Raw genomic sequence first — 24,621 nt, forward strand, 5'->3', positions numbered from 1 at the left:
CTTCTTGTAATAAAGAAAAAGAGTCAAAAATAAGCGATGTAGTGACTATGTTTGGCAACCTCTGCACCATTCTCTATTGATAGTCCTTCTCCTAAGAGGAAGTTGCCTCCAGTTATTTTAGAGTATCTGAAAATTCTCAAAACAAAATTAATTTTGATTCTCTTTATCTTTAAAGAGAATGTAGCACTTCTATAGAGCACCTCACCATGTAGCACTTCTGTACAAGAGTACATACAAGTCACTTTCACAAAATCGAAGAATAATGTTCAGTTAACAAAAATCTAGGAACACTTCGATCATTGATTAACCTGTTTGTTTTTTAAAAATTTAATTATGTTTATTATTGTAATCCATGTCTTGCTCTAGGGGTCAGAAAGTAATTATGAAGAAATCAAAGGGGGTATCAACATTGAATACTTGGATTTGCAGCAGAATTGGTAAGCAGTTAATTTTTACAAGGAAGAAAGGATAGTAGCAGTTTGTAAAGATCAGTGATGCTATTGTAAAATGATGAGCATTCTTTCCCTTTCTTTTTCCTCTTCCCTTTCCACATGTTCCATATTTTATCTAGCTGAATGGTCTTTTTGATTCCACATTTTGTGCATTGTTAGTCTCTGACATGAATATCCAACTTTGTAAAAACATTCTGGTCACACCAACCAACAGAGACTCATCTAACAGTAACACTGTCGCTGGAGGTATTTGGATCCTTTTCTTATTCACATTTCCCAGTGTTGCAGGCAGTCTCAGCAGTGCTGTGCCTGCTTCCTTCTCTTAGTGTGGAAGAGAAGGGGAGTAAATATAATTGTATTCCAACGTGAAACTCAAAGTGACATTTCACATAAAAGTACTGTTCAAGTACTAAAGTTCAGCCAGACTGTCTTCTATAGACAGATCTGGGCTAGCTTTTTAGTAATGGTGTATCATAGGAAACATTGCTCAGGATTTAGAATCAGAGAGCCTGGGTTCAAATTCTGACACTTCTGTTTCACAGATAAACTTCAAACTCTTTACCCCTCTCAAGGCTTCGTCTGTAAACAAAGGGGCTAGGCTACATGATCTCTAACATCTTTCCAACTCGATCTAATCTGTGATTTTATGATGGTAACCACCATTTATAATATTGTTTTTATGGGAAATGTTTCATGAGTTCCAAATAGCTGACTTACAAATCCATTTTTTAGAATATAAAATTTTCATAAGGAAAATGCCTGTATTTTATATAGCTTGGAAAAATTTAGATTATTTGAGGTGTGACTTATAATTAAGATACATACTAGGATTTCTTATTCTCAAAGTGTGCTTTAGAAAATACCTCACAGGGGCAGCCAGGTGGCTCAATGGATAGAGCACCAGCCCTGAAGTCAGGAGGACCTGAATTCAAATCCAACCTCAGACACATAACACTTACCAGCTGTGTGACTCTGGGCAAGTCACTTAACCTCAACTGCCTCACTAAAATAAATAAATAAATAAATAAAACCTCACAGAACTTGTTTACTAGTGCAGTCAGATACTTTTGTCAGGCATTTCACTCATTTCAGATTCAGTGCTGTTTTGTAAAGGATGGTAATTCTTTTCTTTCATTTTTATATTTTATTTTATTTTTGGTGTTAGTGAGAAGTTGCCTTTTTGTTTTGTTGTTTTTTTTTTTTTTACCATTGAATAGAAGTGTTAGTGTTTCCAATGGATGTTAGGGGTGGGAGGGCAAGAAATAAGATTCTTTTGCTAGTTCAGGAAGTGTCGAATCAGAAGAATCAGTGGCTTAAATTTGTGTAATTGATTAAAAAGATACCCTGAATTTCTGAGGTAAGAGGTATGAACAGCTAAGTAGAAACTTCACAGACTTGAACAAATAATCACCATTGCTGTGTGTTCTCTTCCCTAGATAGTAATAAATGAATTTATAGGACTGATTGGGTATTCTATTGAAGGTTTTTTTCTCTTTAATTGAATAGTGATGGACTCGTGATTTTAGCATCAGCATGGCACCCAGGAGATAGTCCATGTCTCACGTATTATTCTTTAATAACAGTAGAGGACACTGGCTACCAACTCTCTGGGGAAGTTACTGTTGAAGTTACCCAGTATAATCCACCTTTTCAGGTAAGGAATTGTATGGAATTTTATTTAAATCATCAGCCTGGAATTACACAATTACAGTGATTTTTGTTTTGAATGATGGTGAAAATATTCATGCACTTAGTTTAAAAATATTGAAAACCTGCCTCTTGTTGCTTTAAATCTTTGTTTTTCCACATCACAGAGTCTTGGAGTTTGTTGGGACTTCTGAGGCGATCTAGTCAGTCAAGCATTTATCATAGTGTGCTAAACATTGGGGATAGGGAAAAAAAGGCAAAAATAAGCCTTACTATTTAGCATTTTATGTGATATTCAGACAGATAACATGTAAATAGCTTGATATGTGCAAACTATTTACAAAGTAGGTGCAAAGTCATCTGAGAGGGGAAAGTGCTGAAAGTTGGCAGGGTGTGGAAGGACCTTTTGCAGAAAATGAAATTTAGGCTGAATATTGAAGCAAGCTGGGGAACTAAAGGTCAGATGTGTGAGAGCAGAGCATTCTGGACATAGGACGCACCACGTACAAGACATGGAGATGGAAAATGGAGTGTTATGGTTATGGGGGAGTAAGTAGGCCATTGTGACTGGATCATGGAGTTTGTGGAGGGGAGTGGTGTAAGAAGACTGGAAAAGTTGGGGAGAGCTTTAAATGCCAAATAGAGAAAGGAGAGGAATGTGAGAAATGTTTTGGAGATAGAGTTGATGAGACTCAACATCTGATTTAGTGTGGCAGATGAGAGAGTGAAGAGTCAGGATGACTGAGGTTAAGAACTTGGGTGACTGGAAACATGGTCATATCCTCTACAGAAATAGAAAGGTTGGGAAGAAGGGTGAGTTTAGGGCAGGGGTTCTTAGCCTTGGGTCTGTGGACTTGTTTTGTTTTTTTACTTCGATAACTGTATTTCAGTGTAAGTGGTTTTCTCTATGTAATTTTCATGTTCTTAAACACATTATTTTGAGAGGGGCTCTTTAACAGACTGCTAGAGGGTTCTGTGACACAAAAAGATCAAGAACTTCTGGTTTGGAGAGAAGATGAGTTCTATTTTTGAACATATTCAGTTTGAGATGGTCATTGATCATTTAGGTAGAGATATCCAGGAGTCACTTGGTGACTCAGGCCTGGAGCTCAGGTGAGAGAGCTAGGGGCTGAATATGTAGATTTGTCATATATACAGAGATGACAGCCCAACCCTGTGGGAGCTGTTAAAATCACTAAAAGAGAGAGGTTAGAGATGAGAGAAGAGGACCCAGGGTGGAGCTGTAAGGTACATTCTACCAGAGAGGCCAGGACAGGCATCATGAGAAAGGAGACTGAGCCGTGATCAGACAAATAGGAGCAGAACCAGACCTTTATGAAAGTTCTAGCAGAAGCCATCAAAAGTCAGGACCATTAAAGTCAAAATTTATCAGTGTAAATTAAATTGTGTACTATAGTCTTTTCATTTAGTTTTTAAAGACTTTCATATGAAAATTGCTAAAATATTAAACCATGCATTTTGTGAGACTTTTTCAAAATTTGAATTCTTATTATAGAATCAGTTTAATAAAACCCTAACATATTTTAATACCTTATGTAAAACTAGAAAGCAAAATGTTGCCTGTAAACAACAATAGCTCATCTGATAATTTGATCATCCTTTGGATTAGTGATTGATTGAGAATCAACCTGGTTTTGTTTCTAATTCTGTCACTGACTTGTTGTATGAACTTGGACAGGTTGCTTAGTTTTCCTGTGCCTCAGGTTTTTGGCCAGGGAAATAAGAATAAAAATGTCCTATGCTAATGTCAGTTCTAAATTAAATCAATAAATTAATTATTTTAAATTATATTAAATATTTTGAATTATTTGATTTAAAAAAAAAACTCACATTTACTAGAAGATTTTAGTGTTAGACTTGGAGTCAGGAAGATCTGCATTCAAATTTTGGCTCCCTACATTTACCCCCTTTGTGCCTCAATTTCCTCACCTGTAAAATTGTGAGGATAATGCTTATGTTTGCTATCTAGGAATTAGGCAGCTAGGTGACTCTGTGCATAAAGCACTGGACTTGCAGTTGGGAAGACTGTAGTTCAGATCTTGCCTCAGACACCCTCAGTTTTCTTATCTGTAAATTGGGGATAATAGCAAACTACATTAGAGAATTTTTGTTATCCTCAAATGAAGTAATATTTGTAAAGCACAATATACATTCAGGTACTTTATGATTGTCAGCTATTATTTACTGATAGAATTAATTTTTAGATTTTCTGGTTATAAATGGTATTTTTTCCTGTACACTTGTGTATAAACTTATTTTTGAAGTTGTCTGTGGCTCATTTATTGTAAGTGACTTTTTGACTTAGGCTTAAATTTTTAAATATTTTGTTCTTGTATAGATTCACATATAACACGAAATAGGTAGCTAAGCACACAAAAAAGGTAATTTTCTTTTTCTTTGCTTTTTTGGAATCTTAAATGAAATTATTCAGTCTGAAGAACTGGTGATGTCCCGATTGTTGGTCCCTGATTTTTCAAACCAGGCTGCCTATCTCTATGGTGAAAATGCTGTCTTTGCCTGTTCCACAGGAACTGGAAGATGTTCATTACCTCAAGAGAAAATTATCTTCAGTGCTCATGGTAAAAGTAGTAGTTACAGGAAGCATGACTTATACTTATTAATCATCTTTACCATTCTTTTACTTTATTTTTTAGTCTAATGGTTCTCCATATATAGTGTCCTCAAAGGCTTACAAGACACTTATCTCTACTTCCGTAATGGATGTCACCCTTTTACTTGGGGGGGGGGGGGGAAGCTGTGGTAAAATTTTCATGCTGTTAAGAGGAAGAAAATAATAATATTTTCTCTAGAGGAAAGAAGCAGCTAGGAAAGAAACTGATAAATAAGAGGTGAAGAAAGCCTATTACAGTGGTCTGGTCATGGTAGGTACTATGTAAATATTATCAAATTACTTTTGGCAAGATGGATAAAATTGGAAAGTAGAGTCCATAATTCTATGAAATTCTGCATACCCAGTCTCCAAGACCCCCACTTTGCCATAAGGCACTATATATCAACTTGCTATCTTTTTTGTTACTGTAGTAGTGTGATCATCTTTAAGAAGGAAGGACACAGAACCAGCTTTTTATATCCACCATTATGACTTTTAGGAAGAAATGTTAGAGGTGATTTAAAATAAACCCCTAATTTCTCAGAGAAGTAAATTGAAGTCCCAGGAAGTTAAGCAACTTGGATAAAATCATACAGCAGACCTCATTGGTGGAAGAGCCAGAATGAGAGCCAGGGCTCCCTGACTGGAGGTTTTCCCCAGGGCTCTTTGTGTTGCACCAAACTGCCTCTTCTACTTTGAAAAACAATATTTATATGGTGCTTTTAGCTTTACGGCAGTCTTAAGAAGTAAGTAACACCAGTGTTATTTATTATCATCATGCTAAAGATGAGCAAACTGAATTCATAGGAGTGACTAGCCCTGGTCACACTAATAATTGTCAGGAACCCAGATTTTAACTCGGTTCTATAGACTTTTTTTTTTAATTAAAACTTTTTTTTTTTTTAAGGACCAGGTCTCCTCTTGTCTAGGTTGAAAATACAATGGTTACTCATAGACCTGATCCCACTACTGATTGGGTTGGGAGCTTTGACCTATTTTATTTCGGACCTGGACTGGTTTTTCTCTCTCCGGGCTTTGTGTTGACATCGTACAGCCACCCAGTTGGCTTAGCACACTATACCTCACAACTCTCAAATTCAAGAGATTGACTGCCGTCAGCCTCCCAAATTAGCAGGTTTTCTAGGTGTGCACCAGCATGTCCAGCATCCCTGCTAATTCTCAGTCCATCGCCTTTCCCATTTCATTGCCTCAAAGATCTGGAGTGTTGGTTTGCAGAAATACTAAAGAGGAAAAAATAAGTTTTGAAATATAATTATCTTTAAAAGTTTTTTAATACCTTTCATTAATGTTTAATTGATTACATCATGGTTAGCAGGTGAAGTTTTATTTGTGATTAAGGAAAATTTATGAACTATAAAATATTTTGTGAAAAATATTTCCTTTCTGTTACATAACCTTTATCATTATGTCTTTCTTTCTTTTAGGAGATAGTATTTTGGGAGCTGGTTCCTGTGCTGGTCTTCCAGTTTTTTTCTCTAGGAACAGTGGACTAGTGGCAATTGTTTCTAGGGAAAATGTTTCAGTATTACCAGAAGACCTTGAGGATTCCTTGGCTTCTTCAGTTGCTGGACCAAATAATGAGGTATTATATAGTCTCTCAAGTGAATTGTCAATATTATATGAAAAGACTAAAAATAATGAATAGTTTGGATTAGTTCACCATTTTTTATACTTCTAGTGAAAAAAACAAAAGCCAGGCCTATGTAATATAAAACATCTAATCAATTTAAAATTTAAAAGTTTATTTGGCAAAGTAGAGATATTTGGATTATGTTTTTCCCTTTAGACATGCTTTAGACCAATGAGTATTATTTAGACCATGCTTTAGACCTTTAGACCAATGAGTGTTATTTAAACTTAGAAATTAAAGAAATTTTGATATTCAGTGGAACACAATGTATTATATATATTATACAACAAAAAACCTTAAGACAATGGTAACAATAACTATGATGAATAATTTGGCTTATAATATTGTTTGTGATAAACAAAAAAGGTAATTATGTGTTGTGAAATAATGGTTTCTTTATTCTTTAGTCTGTCACAAAAGAGTGTAAGTAATGATGTTAAACATGACCTATGTCCTTAAAATGTCTGAATTTCTTTTGTAGTACTTTAGTTTATCTTTTTTTTTTTTTTGTGAGGCAGTTAGGTTTAAATGACTTGCCCAAAGTCACACAGCTAGGAAATACGTGTCTGAAGCTGACTTTGAGTTCAGGTCCTCCTAACTCTAGGGCCAGTGCTCTCTCCACTGCGCCACCTAGCTGTCCCCTAGTTTATCTTTTTCAAAAAGACTGATCCTTCTTGGTTTCCTTTGCCAAGTTGATTCATCATCCTCCTGCCATCTAAGCGATTATTACCCCAGAGCTCTGCCCTATTTTCTCATCATTTCTTCTGCCCTAGCGTTCCCCGATATCCTCATTTGTTTCTACAAGTTTAGTTATCTCCTCTACACAGGCAACTCCCAAATCTTTATATCCTACCCTAATTCCTTAAATAAGATTCAGGCCTGCACCTCCTAACACCTCAGGCCATGCAAAGCCAGAGTCATCATCATTTGCCCTACACCTACTTTCCCAACTTCTTTTTTTTCTTCACAATACCACAATCCTCCCAGATTGAAATCTCAGAGTTATTTCTGATTCTCCCCTTTTTTCTCATCCTCCATAGCCATCGTTTGCCAAATTATGTTGATTATACTTTCACAGCATCTCTTGCACCTGTATCTTCTACACTACTCTTACTGCCACTGCCCTGGTTGAAGTTTGCATCATCTACGTAGGCTGTTGTTACAGATGCCTACAACAGATGCCTACCTATTCACTTCCCCATTAAACCCTTCACATAGCATTCAGAGTAATCTTCCCAGTGCAGGGTTCTGATCACATCACTGACTTGCTCAGATCACAAGTTGACTGAACTCAGAATTTGAAGGAACCTTAGAAGCCACTAGTTGAACCTGTAGATGAACAGAAAACCGCTCTATAAAAATACCCAAGAAGTAGTCATTCTGTATTTTCTTGTCAACCTTTTATGATGGGAAAACCACCTGCCTCCCAAGACAGCAAATCCCACCTTTATTTCTAAATGGTAGGAATTTTTTTTCCTTACCGCAAGTCTAAATTTGCTTCTCACCAACTTTCACTCATTCCTATTTTCCACCCTCTTGAGGTTCAGAGCATATGTATAATCCTTCTTCTAATACCCCTTCAGATAATTGGATAGCTTTCATGTCCTCCGTAAATCTTTTCTTCTCCAGGCAAAACATTCTCAATTCCTTCAGTTATTCTCACTGCATACTCATGGTCGTCCTCTTCATCCTGAGCACCTTCCTCTGGATATTCTCTTGCTTATCAATGTCCTTCCTAAAATGTAGCCCCCAGAACTGAACACAGTACTCCATGACTAGGACAGTATAAAATGAGACTCTTGTCTTTCTAGTTTGGGCACCAGGATCCTTTGTAGCCTAAGATCACATCTGTTTTGCTGCTCATATCACATTGTTGACTGATTTTGAAGTTGTTGTCCACTAGAACTTGCTACACAGAGCATTGGTGTTAAACTCAAATAGAAATAGAGGCCACCAAACTGCATAAGGATCCCGCCACATATTGACTTTAGTTTTAAAATATAATATCTATATTTTACAGTATTTTCATTTTGTTAAATATTTCCCAGTTACATTTTAATTTGGTTTGGACTGCACCCTGGAGTGTTGCCAACCAGAAGCCCACATGTTTAACACCTCTGACCTGGAGGATAAAATCATAACTCTTAAGTTTGATATTTTTTAGAAATTTATTTTATTTTTAATTTGTGGAATAAAACAACCATTTCCATAACACAGTATAATAAAAAAGATGATTGCACATGAAACTGCAAATATGTTATGTACAACTTACTATTCATATAAAATATATAATATTATCATATAAATTTCCTTTTTTTTCTCTCCCACCCTAGAGATCACTACCGTTAGACAAAAATAGAGGGGGGTGTGTGTGTGTATAAATTATTCTATACATCTATTTATCACTTCTTTCTCCGGATGCAGATGGCATCTTCATATGTTCTTTATTGTTAATTCGGGCATTTATAATAGTCAGAATGACTTATTTTCTCAAAGTCTTTCTTAAAATAATATTGCTGTTACTATATACAGTGTTGTCTTGGTTCTGCTCGTTTCACTCTTTATTATTTCATGCAAGTCTTTCCATGTTTTTCTAAGATCATTGAGCTCATTATTTCTTATAGCACAGCTGTATTCCATCACAATCATGTACCACAACTTGTTTAGCCATTCCGCAATTGATGGGCATCCCTGCAATTTCCAGTTCTTTGCCCCCATAAAGAGAGCTGCTATAAACACTTTAGAATGTATAAGTTCTTTTCCTTTTTCCCTAATCCTCTTTGGAAATAGACCTAGTAGTAATATTGCTGGGTCAAAGGGTTTAGGCAGTTTAATAACTCTTTGGGCATAATTCCAGATTGCTCTCCAGAATGGTTGGATCAGTTCACAATTCCACTAATAATGAATTAGTGTCCCAATTTTTCCACATCCCCTCCAACATTTGTCACATTCCCCTTCAGTCATTTTAGCCAGTCTGGTAGGTGTAAAATGCTATCTCAAGGTTGTTTTAATTTTTATTTCTCTAATTATTAATTGATAAATGATCAGAGGATATAAACACGCAGTTTTCCAATGAGGAAATCAAAACAATTTATAGTCATATGGAAAAAAAAGTTTGAGATTTAAGGTCCTACACAGCCTAGTTCCAACCTACCTTTTCAGCCTTATTCATGATTTCTTTTCTTCATGTACTCTGTTGTAGCCAAACTAACTATTCCCTGAACTTGAAGTGCTCTGTATTGTCTCTGTACCTTCACACTGACCATCCTTTATGCCTAGAATAACCATAGGATTATAGCTTTAAAGCTGGAAGGGATGTAAGTAATCAGTTAGTCTGACCATATTGCTTTACAGATGAGGCCCAGAGAAGTACAGTGAGTTTCTCAAGGCCACACAGAAAGTAAATATCAAAGCAAAGTCTTCAATTTCTTTTTGTAAAATCTCACATTTTGCCATGGTGCCTTTTTGGAATGCCCTCCCTCCTCCTTTCTGCCTGTTAGAATCTTATATTTTCATTTAAGCTCAGTTTAGGGTATGTTCTCTAATCCCTCCAGCTGAAAGCTTTACCTCCTTCATTTTCCTAGAGTTCTATTTGTGATCTCTTAGTTTGTCCCAGCACTTTCTTATCAGATATATCCCCACTGGTAGATTGAAGCACTTTGAGAGTAGCAACTGCTGTTTTTATCTTTGTATCTCTGTCAACTAGCATAGTTCCTGGCATATAGTAAGTTCTTAATAAATGATTATCAAATTAAATTAAGATTGGTATTGCTTAGTTTGCTTTTATAAAGAACTCAAATAAACCTACAGGTATGTTCTGCACGTGTTTGGGCATTATTTTTTGTTGTGAATCTGTATCTAGTTATTTATTCCAACAGCTTTAAATGTTTTAGTGATTCCATCTCCAAAATATAATTTGTTATTCCAGAGTCCAGTTTTTGAAAACGCTACAAAAATGGATGTCATAGCACAAGAAGACAAGACAAGATTGCTAAAAGCTGCTTTTCTCCAGTACTGCAGGTATAAAATACTTGTGAAGCATGACTATAAGTCTAAGGATAAATTTTATTTCAGTATACCACTTAAAAAAAAAAGCTTAGCAAGTTGAAAAGGCAGGGTGAAGAAGAAAGTCATGAATTTGGAATTCACAGGACCCTGGAAAAGTTTCTTTGCTTTTCTGCTCCTCATCCTCTTTGTCTCTTAAATGTGAACATTTTAAAGCAGGTGAATGCTGAGGTCTATTCCACTTCAAAATTTTATGATCAATCCTATAACAGACCCTCAAAGGGTTGGAGTTGGAGGTTTTGCTAGTGACACTGAGGTGTGACTTTGAACTTTGCAATGTTGTAGGGTAAGAGTGGTCTATTTATGCATATCTTAAAACCAGGCGAAATCTAATGTACTTTAATGTGAAATTGAAAAAAAAACTTGTTTTCTTTCCTAGGAGGAATATGAAATAATGGTCTTTAGAGTGATGATTTTTTTAGTGAATATATTTGATTCTTGATTCTAATTCTGGCTTTGTCACTAGTGAGGTATGTGACCTTGAGCAAATATAACCTCTCAACTTAAGTTTTGCTGTCTGTAAAATAAGATCTCTGGGCTAGATCAAGGGTTTCTTGCCAGTAGGTTAGGAACTACTAGATGTATTAGATCTGAGAACCTTACTTGGTAGTTCCCCAAGCCAATTACTATTATTATACCTTGCCCCATGTGCCCCTCTCAGTGAATGAGGGGATTTTCAGGAGAGAAGGAGCACAGTAGTCAATTCTGTCCCCTTCTTTGTACTGGTCAGAGCTTTTAGCGTTAGTATGTACACGTGTTTGAAGACATACCTTCGTGATTTCAAGGTTTCTAGAAAATGAAAAATAGTTCTCCCTTCTCCCGTTCTTACCCCCCTCACCCTCCTAAAAAAAATTTGGGAAGCCCTGGACTAGCATTCTGATGTACTTATCTTTCTAAAGTTCTTGCTTTTTTGTATTTATCCTTTATACTGTTTTCATAGCTGTGTTCAGTCTTCTGGTCAGTAGGGGGTGCAATGAGACAAGCTTTTTCTGTTTTAAAAGACCCAGCCCTTAAGCAGTGGTTCCTAGTTTTTCCTTCATGTGGTCATCCATATGTGTTGTAAAAATGTTGTGACTTCATTGTGAAAGTTCTGGCAGATTTTCAGTAGCCCAGGTCAATATGGAAAGGGATCCCTGAATTTCAGAGCTTAAAGAGACCTTAAGGATCTTCTGGTTCAGTCCTTTTATTTTACAGATGAGGAAACTTGAGGCCCAATGATTTTACCAAAAGACATAAAGCTAAATAGTGGCATAACTGGGTCTAAAATCTAAGACTTCTAATTCCCAGTTGAGTGCTTTTCTGTTGGATTACACTAATAATAATGTGGCAAATCATTTTATAACAAATCCTGAGTTTTTTACTAGAGACCTCAGAATACAAATTATGAGGAGCAGTGCACGTCTTATGATAACATAAGACTCTGTCTATTAGCCTTTGCATTCCTTACGACACTTAGTAGCACTCACTGTTGAATAAATGAACAGTCCTTATGACATGTCTATCCCTTTAGGTTTCACAGAATACTACAGGGTCTTGAGGTTTGAGTAAGAGAATAATAGGTTGGCTTAAACTTGTAACCTTTTGTGTAAGGAATTCTCCCAACTATTTCTTCCACTGAATTAGACCTACAACTGTAACTTACACTTTTTATTTTCTGGGGCTTTGAGAGGTTATGTGACTTGTTCATGACACACTGCTCTTATGTGTCAAAGGTCTGACTTGAAATCCAGGTCTTTCTGATTTTAGGACCAGAATATTTATCAGTTGAGAATTTCTGTGGTGATTGTAGCCATAGAATTTAAGAAGTAAGCATTGATAGAGTTAGGCCATTTTAAAGAGATGTTCTGATTCCACTGTCTGATTTCCTTTATTTTTTTAATTTAGAAATTATTTTTATTTTGTTAAATATTTCCCAATTATATGTAAAAAAAAAATTCTAATACTCATTTTAAAAAAAATTTGATTCCCTCCTTTCCCAGGTCCCTCCCCTCATTTTGAGAAGGTAAACAATTTGATGTCGATTATATATGTGAAGTTGTACAAAATATAGTTCCATATGTTATAGCCATGTTTTAAAAGAAAACAAACAAAATGAAACAGTAAAAATAAAGTGGAAAAAAGTATACTTCACTCTGCATTCTTTCCATATTAGTCACATTATGAAAGAAAAAATAAACAAAATGAAACAATAAAAATGAAGTGGAAAAAAGTATGCTTCACTCTGCATTCAGTGTTTATCTCTCTCTGAAGGTGTATAGCATCTTTGATCATGGATCCTTCAGAATTGTCTTGGATTATTGTCTTGATTAGAGTATCTAAGTTTTTCACAGTGGATCATCTTATGATATTGCTATTACTGTGTACAGTTTTTTCCTGGTTCTGCTTATTTCACTTTGCATCAGTTCATATGAGTCTTCCCAGGTTTTTTCTGAAAGCATCCTGCTTGTCATTTCTTAAAACACAATAATTTTCTGTCACAATCATATACCACAACTTGTTCAGCCATTCCGTAATTGATGGACATCTGTTTTGTTTTATTTTTTGTGTAACCAGCTCCTAGTTTTATTTGTTAGTTCAATGGTTTTTTTTTTTAAACTTGCAATTTTATTGATTTCTCCTTTGATTTTTTTAGGATTTCTGTTTTGGTGTTTAACTGAAGATTTTTAATTGTTCTTTTTCAGTTTTTTTTTTTAGTTGTGTGCCCAATTCATTAATATGCTCTTTCTCTCTTTTATTGATGTACACATTTAGAGATAAATTTTCTCCTAAGTACTGCTTTTGCCGCATCCCACAAATCTTGGAATGTTGTTTCATTCTTGTCATTCTCTTTGATGAAATTATTGATTGTTTCTGTGATTTGTTCTTCGACCCACTCATTTTTTAGGATTAGATTATTTCATTTCCAATTAAATTTTAATCTATGCTTCTATTGCCCTTTATTAAATGTAACTTTTATTACATTATGGTATTTAAAAGTTGAATTTAATATTTGTTTTTCCTGCGTTTGGTTGTGAGGTATTGATGCCCTAATTCATGATCATTTTTTGTGAAGGTGCCCTGTAAGCTGAGGAAAAGATATCTTCCTTTCTGTTCCCATTCAGTTTTCTCCAGAAATCTTTTCAAAGATTCTGTCTATCTCTTTGATTTCTTTCTTGTTTGTTTCATAGTTAGATTTATCTAGCTCTGAGAGGCAAAAGTTGAGGTCCCCCATTAGTATAGTTTTATTGTCTACTTTCTCCTGTAATTTGTTTAACTTTTCCTTTAAGAATTTGAATGCTATGCCATTTGGTACATATATGTTAAGTATTGCTATTTCTTCTTTGTCTATGGTTCCTTTTTGTAAAATGTAATTCCCTGCTTATACCTTTTAATTAGGTCTGTTTTTCTTCCCTGTCACCATAGTAGCTTTTTGTGGTCAGGTTCTTTTGTCGTTGTTATTGTTGTTGTATTTTTCCACCCTATTTCTTGATTTGGAATTTGTCATTATTAGGCTTTGTTTCAGGTGTAAGGGGTGGAGGGGCAGTGTCTCAAGCTTCAGGCTTTTTCTCACTGCTGTGTTCAGTGCTAGTTGTTGGGGTTTAGAAGTTTTTGGTACTTTGTAGCTGGTGTGATATATGGACCCAGAAGTGAGCCTAGGCAATGGCGATGCCAAACAAAGTCTAGTCCTGCCTCCAGTGCTAGCACCTGAGTCCCTTATACTCTCTTTCTGACCAGTTGCTAAGTCCCCTTACTGTCTTTGGCTTGGTAACTCCTGAAGCTGCTGCTGCTGCTTCTGTTGCTACCACCTAGTCTTTTTTTTTTTTAATTAATTTATTTTGAGTTATCAACAATCACTTCCATAAGCTTTTGAGTTTTAAATTTTTTCCCCCTCCCTCCTAACCTCCCTCTCTAAGGCGGCGCGCAGTCTGATATAGGCTGCACATATACATATAACATATTTTCACATTAGTCATGTTGTAAGGAAGAATTAGAACCAATAGAAGGAACCATAAGAAAGAGGAAACAAAACAAAAAAGAAGGAAAAAAAAGAGCAAACCAGTATGCTTCAATCTGCATTTAAACTCCATAGTTCTTTCTTTGGATGTGGATAGCATTTTCCATCATGAGATTTTTGGAGATGTCTTAGATCTTTGCATTGATGAAAAGGGCTTAAATCTATCAAAGTTAGTCATTGCACAATGGCTGCCACCTAGTCTTACCAGTGGTGTTTCATCCATGTGCATTCTGGGCCAGCCTCCATGTGTCATAAATCTCGATTTCTGAACTTCTGAGTTGTCTTGGATTGGAAGAATGTCTCACTCTCACCTTTGGTTAACTCTGCCACTCCAGAATTTGATTTGAGGTAGTATTTTAAAGTTGTTCGGAGCAGAATGTTGAGAGGGCTTTGTTTAATTTCTTTTAAAGGGAAAGGTGATATCATTACTAATTGCTTGTTTAAATAGATGAAAATGGAATTACTTTATTTGTACATTATATCTTTTTTTATTATTCGTCTTCTTGCTTTTTCTGATCTTTGCACTGACAGTTTTGAACTATACACGGGTAACTTATTTATGGATGATCCTCACTTCCTGTATTTTAAAATATAATCTTTTTTGTGAGTGATATTGTTTGTGCATACCATAGCTAGCACATACCAACTAGTTTCTTGAAGAAAATGTTCATGATATAAAGACATGAGGTTTCTGTGTAATCTATACTGCTTTGGTCTCTCTTATACTTTTCTTGAATCATGCTATTTCTTACCACCCTATCCTTTTCCTTCCTTTTTATTGAAGTCATTAAGTGTGTAGATTTAATTTGGAGGGTGGTAGGAAGTTCTTTATAGAATTCTCTACTTCTCTATTCTTAGCAACTAATGTTGGTATGTAAATTGCAATATTTTTCATGGTATTTTTTTTTCCAGCTACTTATCAATATTATGGTATGAGATCAGTCATTTAACAAGTACTTCTTAGGTATCTATCATGTGCCAGGCACTGTTCTAGACACTTAGGAAACAAAGAAATAAAACAGTCCCTGCCCCTATGGAGCTCACATTCTGTCTGTAGAGATAACATATACATACACACACATATTACACACACACACACACACACACACACAAACTCATTAACATATATGTGAGTATGTACACTCAAGTGTCTTGCTGGAGCCATACATATTCAAAGCTGCTTCTAAATATGAGGTAAATTTTTTATGGAGAAGAACCCTAGAATCTGAAGATCAGGAAAGGCTTCATATAGAAAGTAGTGCTTGAGCAGAGTTTTGAAGGAAACAAGGTATTTTAAGGGAGAAAGGAGTGCATTCTAAGCGTGGGAGACAAACTGCTGGAAAAGACAAAATTATTAGGGCATTGAAGGATTAATATATAAGATAGCTGAAAGAGAGAAAGATATTCAAGGTATGGAAAAATTCTCAGATTTTATTTATACCCAGAAAAGCTTACTGTGTGCCTATTCTTCCATCTATTAAAAAATCTGAGTATTGTCTATACTTTGGAAGGTATTATTAAGGAACATGCAAGCTTTCATAAGCAATATTCAATTGTGGACTACACCTTTCCATACTTTAATTATGTATGCACCTGTTGTATCTTCTCAGTAGATTGGAAGCTCCTTAAGGACAAGGACTTTCACTTTCGTCTCTCTGTCCTTAGGGTCATGACCTCCACACCACTATAGGGAATCTGAGAAAGATTTTGTGAAGAACTTTAAATTTAAAAAATTAGCAATGAAAATTGCACATGGACCACAGAAATTACATGATCACTAATTATAAAAAATTTATACCAAAGTTTAACCATTGTAAATATATTACCACAGTTAAAAAAAAAAGATCTCAGAAAGTTCCTTAGAGAGCAAATATTTGACCTATTTACCAAGCAGAGATGGTAGCCATGGGCAACACCAGTTTAGAATATGAACATGTTTGTAAAATTTTATGAATTAATACGATAGACAGATATGAATCATATTGACTCATAAATCCAAGAATCATTGAAGAGTGAAACTTTTTTAAAGAAATTGTGGCTAGAAATTCAACTAAGCAGAATTATTCCCTGGGACATTTAGGGATAAAAATGGAAAGAAGACAATAAACAGAAGAAAAGTGAAAAAGATCTGTAAAGATTACTATAGCACACTTTTTTATCATCATCAAAGAAAGTGGAAAAATCATACTAGGACTTGAGTATCACAGTCCTGAGCATGCTTATAGAGATGGTAAGAATTTCACAAAAAAGAACAAAAATAGACAAAGCAGCCTTATTACACTGTCATACTGGAAGAGACAAAATTATGAGGGCATTGAGGGATAAGTATGTAAGGTAGTAGAAAGAGAGAAAGATATTCAAGTTATAGAAAAATTCTCAGACTTAAAACCAGAAAAAGCTAACTATATGCCTAATTTCCCATCTATAAAAAAATCTTCCTGAGCATTATCTTTACGTTGGTGGGTATTAATAAGGAGCATGCAAGATTTCATAAACAATATTCAGCCATGGACTTGATTAAAGATGTAGCGACTATAAGATCCCATTGTGTTAATTGTTTGATGATTATGAAAAGAGACTAGACCAGATTCCCTGGTGTCTACCTGCATCCCTCAAGGATAATAGATTTCCTTGAGGCAAGAATAGAATAGTGATTAACAGGAGAACTGAACTTCTAAACTTAGCTCATAGGCAAAGAAACAAATGTGCCTTGATCAATCATACAAAATGGGATAGTGATACAGAATTGGTTCAATTACAGAATAGAATCAATATTAAAATGATATAAAATCAATTTAATTTTTTCAGGATTATTCTCTTAATCGGATTAGGCATCTGTTGACTTTTTACATTTGTGCCTTCAGTGAAAGAAATCTAATAAATGATTATTTATATACCTGTGTAATTTAAAAACCTTTCCAATTTTATTACAGAAAAGATCTAGTTCATGCTCAAATCATGGTTGATGAACTGTTTTCATCTCATACTGATTCGGATTCTGACATTGAACTAGATAGAGCTGTGACCCAAATCAGTGTTGACTTGGTGGATGACTACCCAGCTTCTGATCCACGATGGGCTGAATCTGTCCCTGAGGGTAAGAAAATTTAAAAATAAGGTTTTAACATTGGTATTACTATTATTCTGAGAAAGGGAAGGGTATCTTAGTTTTCTTTTGTAAAAAAATTATAGGGGCAGCTAGGTGGCACAGTAGATGGAACACCGGCCCAGGAGTCAGGAGGAACCTGAGTTCACATTTGACCTCAGACACATAACACTCACTAGCTGTGTGACTCTGGGCAAGTCACTTAACCCCAATTGCCTCACCAAAAAAAAAAAAAAATTATAATAGTAACCACTATTATAGCAATTTATGAAATAACAAGACATAATAGTCAATGAGCATTTATTAAGTGCCTCTTTGCTATGTGCCAGGCACAGTGCTAAGCCCTGAGGATACAAAGAAATGCAAAAGACATTTCCTGCCCTCTAGAATCGCTCAATCTAATTCCAACAGAGGGAAGTCACTAGAATTGGGATTGGGAAAGACTTGTTTTTTAATTTTAAACTTTTAAAATTAATTTATTTTAAATTATCAACAATCACTTCCATAAGCTTTTGAGTTTTAAATTTTTCTCCCCCTCCCTTCCTACCTCCCTCTCTAAGATGGCATGCAATCTGATATAGGCTATACATATACATTACTAATAAACATATTTTCACATTAGTTATGTTGTAAGGAAGAGTTAGAACCAATAGGAGAAACCACCAGAAAGAACAGAAGAAGACAGCACAACAGAAGAAAAAAAAAATAGCAAATAGTATGCTTGAATCTGCATTCAAATTCCTTAGTTCTTTCTTTGAATGTGGATAGCATTTTCCATCATGAGGCCTTTGGAGATGTCTTAGATCCTTGGGAAAGACTTTCTTTAGAAGATGAGATTTTAGCTGTGATTTCAAGGGAGCCAGGAGATGTAAATGATGAAGGAGAGCATTCTGGCAATGGGGGACAACCAGTGAAAATGTCCAGAGCTGAGAGATGGTGTGTCTTCTTTGATGTACAACAGAGAGGCCAGTGTCACTGGATATGATCATATTTTTATTTTTTCCCTTGTGTTAAGGTTTGTGATATTTCTACATGTGAAACCATCTTTACATTCTACTTATAAATTCTACTTCACCCCAATAGTTTGGTTTTTTTTTGACATGTGCTGTTATATTCTTTTTGCAGGTATTTTATTTAGTATTTTATGTCAGTATAAATTAGTGCCACTAGTCTGTGGTTTTCTTTTTTAGCATTGTTTTCAGTTTAGGGATCAACATCTTATTTGCTCATGTAAGGAATTGGGTAGTTTACCATATCTTTCTATGTTTTGAAATAAGCTTTATTAATTTAGGAGTTATTTGTACTGTAGAAATTTGATAGAATTTACTTTTGAATATCTGGACTACATTAAGCCTAGTATCTATTTTTGCAGATCAGCTCTGAAATCTGCTAACTATGCTATCTTGGGGAGGTATATTTACATCAATTTTTTTTCATTTCTTAAAGTAGATTGTTAACTATAATTTTTATTAACATATAGCATATATGATCAGGAACTAAATGATGAATTTAACATAGTTATTGTTTTCAGCTGACATAAATCACATGTGTGACAACAAAAGTGACAACTCTTGGTATCAGAGTCTCCTTCTTTATCCTCTGTTCGTTATAAAAGACTGCTAGAGTTTGCATTGTAGTTTTTTTTTTTTTGAGTAGTTTCCATTGCTAAAATTAAGAAAATTGAGTATACCTACTTGGTTCCCAGTTGATGGCTTGTCGTCTCTATAGATGTCAGCCTTTCAGTGCTATAAAATGATTAAACTTTTTTAGTGAGATGATTATGCAGAAATATCAGAGGGAGGATCTCTCTCCTGATAGCAGTAGAATTGTTTAAAAAAGTGGAATCAGAGTCCAAACACAGAATATTTCAGTCTCAAAAATGTTCCTTTAAATTTTATAATTCTTGGGTGATGTTACCAATAGTTGTCTTTCTGTGTGCCTAATGCTTGGTTTTTTCTTTGTCTTTTTTTTATTAGCAATGACATAAAACTAGAACACACTTAGTATTCAAATTTTATTATTATGTTTTAACAGAAGCGCCAGGATTCAGTAATACATCGCTTATTATTCTTCATCAACTAGAAGACAAAATGAAAGCCCATTGTTTCCTTATGGATTTTATTCATCAAGTAAGAGTCTAAATTGTTGAGAACTTTAGACACCCAGGACCAAAACACTCCTGGAGACATGTGGGTTTACCACATCTTTTTAAACAAATGTTTTATTAATGCTTTTAAAAATCAATACTTTCATTTCCCACTATCTTTGCCCTCCTTCCCTGTCCTCTGCAGTAGATCTCTTTCTTGTAACAAAGAAATACAGTTAAAACAAACTATATACTATATATAAATATATATATGTTTTATAAACTATATGAAAATATATTTGACGTATTGACTGTGTCTGACAGCATATACCCCACTCAGTCCTTACACTCTACCTCCATTCTACTGAGAGCAGAGAGGTACATTTCATCATTAGGCTCCCTGAGTTAGATTAGTAATTGCATTGATCTGAGTTCTAATGTCCTTTAATGTTTCTCCCTTTGTCATTTTGGTCATTGTGTGTATAGTTCTCTTGGTTCTACTTTTTTACTTCACTCAATGTCAGTTCATATAAGTCTAACCAAATTTCTGAGTTCTTCATATTGTTTATTATGGCATAATATTCTATTAACTTCAAATGCCAGATTTTATTTATCCATTATTTCTAGTTTTTTGCTACCACAAAGAGCGCTGCTATGAATTGTGTGTGTGTGTATTTCTGTCATTGATTTCCCTGGATTATATTCTCGTTCTTTCTGTCTCTCTGTCTCTCTCTCTCTCCCCCTCTCTCCCTCTCTCTCTCCCTCCCTCCCTCTTTCTCTTCATATACACACACACACACACACACACACTCTAATAGAGAAATTATTGGATCAAAGCATATGAACAATTTAGTGACTTTTCACACGTAGTTCCAAATTATTTTCCAGAGTCATTAGACTATTCAAAACTCCCTTAGTAGTCAGTAGTACTAATGTGCCTGTCTTCTAGTTATCCCACCAGCATTGTCTTACTGTATTTTTTTAAACCATTTTTGCCTGTTTAATAGTCATGAGGTACTACGATTTTTTTCCAGTCCATACAGTGAAGATAATGGAAAATCCAATCCTTTTAATGTATTTTATTGAGAGTGTTGCCATTGTAGGCATGATCTGTAATCATAAATGAATAATATCCTATATTTTCTGTATTTAAGAAGAAAAAATTCTGGAAATTTGGGGAAGAACTTTATAACATAAAAATAAGTTTGAAATTTAGGAGGGGGAAGTAAGAAAAATTGATTTATTAAGTAAGATGTGACAAAGGTCATGTTTATATAATGCTTTAAAGTTTACCAGATGTTCTCACAACAGCCCTATCCAGTTGGTATGAATATTATTATTCTTATTTTATGTATGAAGGGCCAAGTTCAGAGAGAATTGCCCAACGTGACCTAGCTAATGAGTGGCAGAGGTAGCACTTAAACCCAGTTCTCCATTTCCATCAAAAAAAAGAAATAACTTGTTTGGTCAGACGGTTGGAGTTTTCTTAAATATGGATTAGGAAGAATGTTTACTGCTGGATATAATTGTCCCGCAGTCATTTATTAGCCTCCTTCAAGAAATAGTAGTTGCCTTACAAAGGAAAAAAAAAACCCACTCAAATTCATTAACATAGTTATGATGAGGTTTGTTTTTTTTTAAATTACTCTATCATTAAGGGTTTGTTATGGACTTTTTGTCCTGAATTTTACATCCTTTTAATTTTGAGCTTACTCTATTCTTTTTGCCCTAGCAAGAGAACTTTAGTGCTATATTTACTGTACAATTCATCCCCTAAACTTTCTGTCTTCCTTCTAATCAGGAATTTTTAAGAATTTCACATAAGGATTTGCCTATATCTATGTCATGTTTTACTCTTCTTTTCTTTTGTGTTACATGTTGCTTTATGTCATAGGTTGAATTATCTAAGTATGTTTTTTGTTTATTTTCATTAAAATAATTTACTGAGATAAATCTAAACTGAACATGGAAATACAGTAACATAATAAATATAGTAATATAATATGATCTAACTTCGTTATGTGTCCAGAATGAGTTTCACTTATAAGAATTGTTCAGTGCTAGAATATAAAAAAAATTATCTTTCATAGAAATAAATATTTGGTAAATGCTACTGAGTCAAGGATATACCTGAAATTTAGAACTGCCAAGTTGGTTGCTACAAGGTATATAGGTGATAATGTCAAAAGTCAAGGCAAGAAGGAGGCATCGAACCAAGAAGGTCTACAAGTTGTAGGAAAGGGTATTTCCAAGAACAAATACTGAAGTGGTTCCTCAGGTTTAGTTTGCCCTTAGACTTCTTCGATACTGCTGATAGAATGAGGATGAGAAGCCTATAAGAGCTCCCTGACCTTGGCTAGAAAAGGGTCAGATATGATAAGAATCAAAGAGATTTCTTAAAATCAATCTGGGTGAAAATTTAACTAGATTTTTAAAATGTTACTACAAATCCTTTCTAAGAGCATGTGGTCTATCTTTTTTACAAGGTTGGCTTATTTGACCGTCTGGGCACTTCTCCATTAAGAGGGATGCCCATGGCAACCCGGCTGTTGCTCTGTGAACATGCCGAAAAGTTGTCGGCTGCCATTGTTCTCAAGAACCATCATTCTAGACTTTCTGACCTGGTGAATACTGCTATCTTAAATGCTTTAAGCAAAAGAGAATGTGATGTTCCGCCAAGTCTTACTCCTGCGGATGTCTTTTTTAGAGAGGTAAGATGCTATCTTTCTTGGTATTTATCTGTTTGGTAAAGCTATAATGTAAATATATGTAATTATGTATGTAAATATATAATACAGTACATTACATGCTGTATGTAATATATACATTTAATATAAAGATACTTATCACTTGAATAAATAAGAAGGGAGAGTTTGAGGAGAAAGGTAATGAAATCTGTTTTTTATGTGTCGAGTTTGAAATACCTATGGGGCATCCAAATCAAGATGTTAAAAGGGAGTTGGTGATGCAGGACTGGAGAGCTCAAGAGAGCCACTCTTGCTGGAAATAGAATTCTAGGAGTCATCTGCATAATAGTAATGATTGAATATGGAAGCTGATGAATTAGTATGTGAGATAGTATAAAGGGAATAGACATGAGGCTTTGGAAGACACGCTTGGTGAGTGGGCATCAGCAAAGAAGACTGAGAAGGAGCAGGCAGATAAATAGGAGGAGAACCAAGAGCAAGCAGTGTCAAGAAAATCTTGAGACGAGAGAAGATCCAGGAGGAGGTGATAAATGGTTTTAAAGATTGCAGGTAGTTTTTTGGATTTAGTAATTAAGAGATCATTGGTAACTTTGGAGAAGGCACTTTCAGTTGAATGATAAGGTTTGAAACAAGATTGCAGAGAATTTAGAAGCAAATGATAGAGGAAATGGAGGCACCAAGCTGAAGAATGTGGCAAAGAATGGGAGGAGTGAAATAGGATGGTAGTAGTAGGGATGGGTAAATTGAGGGATTTTTAAAGATGGAGGAGCATGGGTGTTTATAGGCAACAGGGAAGGAGCCAGTAGATAGAGATTGAAGATTAGGGAAAGAGTATAAATAATAATGGCGATAGTCTTTTGGAGAAGATAGAAGGGCTAGGATCAAGGGTGCGTGTAGAGGAATTGTCCTTGGCAAGGAGAAGGGCCACCTGTTCATCCAAGATAGGATTGAAAGAGAGATAAAGGGAGATGATGCCTGAGTGATATAAAATTTGGAGATAACCATGTTGCGCCTCATTTTTTTGTGGTGAAATATGAGGCAAGTTCCATGGCAGAGAGTTTGGAGGGAAGAATTACTGTGAAAGCTTGAGGGAAGATAAAAAGATTTAGAATAGTTGCTGTGGACTGTGGGAAAGTGAAATTGATTAGGGTGCAGTAGAACGATTGCCTTGCTGAAGATAGAGCCAAATTGAGTTTACATAACAAATTTGTAGTGGTCCCATTTGGTAAGGTTTCATTATTTCCTCCAGCTCTACCCAGTAACTCATGAATAGGAGCAAAAGAGACATGTGGTGGAAGTAAACTAGGGTTGGGGTTTAGCAAAGTATGATTGTGATAGGACAAAGATCAAGGGATTCAAGAAGACAAGTTAGCGTGAATTAGTTCACCAAGGAGTTGAGATGCAGAAGGGAGGATAGTGTAGCTAATGCAAAGGTGATGGCCTGGAAAATAGCCGAGAGGTTGAGGGAATGGAAGTGAGGATGAAGAACATGTTTAGTTCATAAGGCTTGGGGGAAAATGGAGTGTTCAGTGTCTGGAGTGTGTTAGGATGTTAATTCTCCAGCACGTTATACATTGTATAAGGTAGGTAAGTAGTATAGTAGCTAGAGTGCTGGAATTGAAATCAGGAAAATCTAAGTTCAGGTCTTGCCTTAGATTCTTACTAGCTGTATAACTTTAAGCAAGTCACTTAACCTTTCCCAGCTTTAGTTTTTTCACCTATAAAATTGACATAATAATAGCATTTGCCTCAGGATTATTGTGAAGGTCAAATGAAAGAATATGTAAACTGCTTTGCAAAACTTAAAGCAGTATATAAATATTAGCTATTGTTATTTTAAATTGAATTTCTAATATGATTTCTTCTTGGTTTTTATTAAGTTTTTAAAATCACAGATGTGAGTTCTTTGATGTTGGGAACTCCTAATGAGAAACTTCTTCCACCAATGTAGATTGGAACCTTCTTTGCAACTTATATAGTGTTAGATATGTTAATGACTTTTATGAATTAACTTTTGTATCCTGCTACTTTAATAAAGCTAATAATAATCTCAATTTCTTCACTAATTTTCTAGAGTTTTCTTAGTGAATCATCATGTAAACTGAAAACAGGGGTAATTTTATGTTTGCTAACATTTTACCTTTATTAAATTTTGTTCTCTAATTTTTATAGTTAACATTTTTAGAACTATGCCAGACAATAGTAGAGAAAAGTACTATCTTCATGTTACCCTTGTTTGTGTTGAGAAAACTTTCAGTGCTTCTCCACTGCAAATCTATC

The 24,621-nt window shown here is 35.0% G+C and overlaps 1 protein-coding gene across 1 annotated transcript in view; it reads left to right on the plus strand.

Annotated features, from left to right (window-relative positions):
- LOC114049502 (nuclear pore complex protein Nup133-like) overlaps positions 1–24,621 on the plus strand; it is a 68,622-nt gene that overhangs the window by 17,001 nt on the left and 27,000 nt on the right. The window contains exons 8-15 of the mRNA XM_027870743.1: positions 367–437; positions 1,959–2,106; positions 4,552–4,699; positions 6,177–6,334; positions 10,311–10,402; positions 17,375–17,538; positions 19,582–19,676; positions 22,120–22,344. Of these exons, the coding sequence (XP_027726544.1) occupies positions 367–437; positions 1,959–2,106; positions 4,552–4,699; positions 6,177–6,334; positions 10,311–10,402; positions 17,375–17,538; positions 19,582–19,676; positions 22,120–22,344 (1,101 nt within the window). The remainder of the gene's footprint in view (positions 1–366; positions 438–1,958; positions 2,107–4,551; positions 4,700–6,176; positions 6,335–10,310; positions 10,403–17,374; positions 17,539–19,581; positions 19,677–22,119; positions 22,345–24,621) is intronic.

The sequence above is a fragment of the Vombatus ursinus genome, unplaced genomic scaffold, assembly GCF_900497805.2.
Source record: "Vombatus ursinus unplaced genomic scaffold, bare-nosed wombat genome assembly UNPS02014798.1, whole genome shotgun sequence".
Classification (NCBI taxonomy): Eukaryota; Metazoa; Chordata; class Mammalia; order Diprotodontia; family Vombatidae; genus Vombatus; species Vombatus ursinus.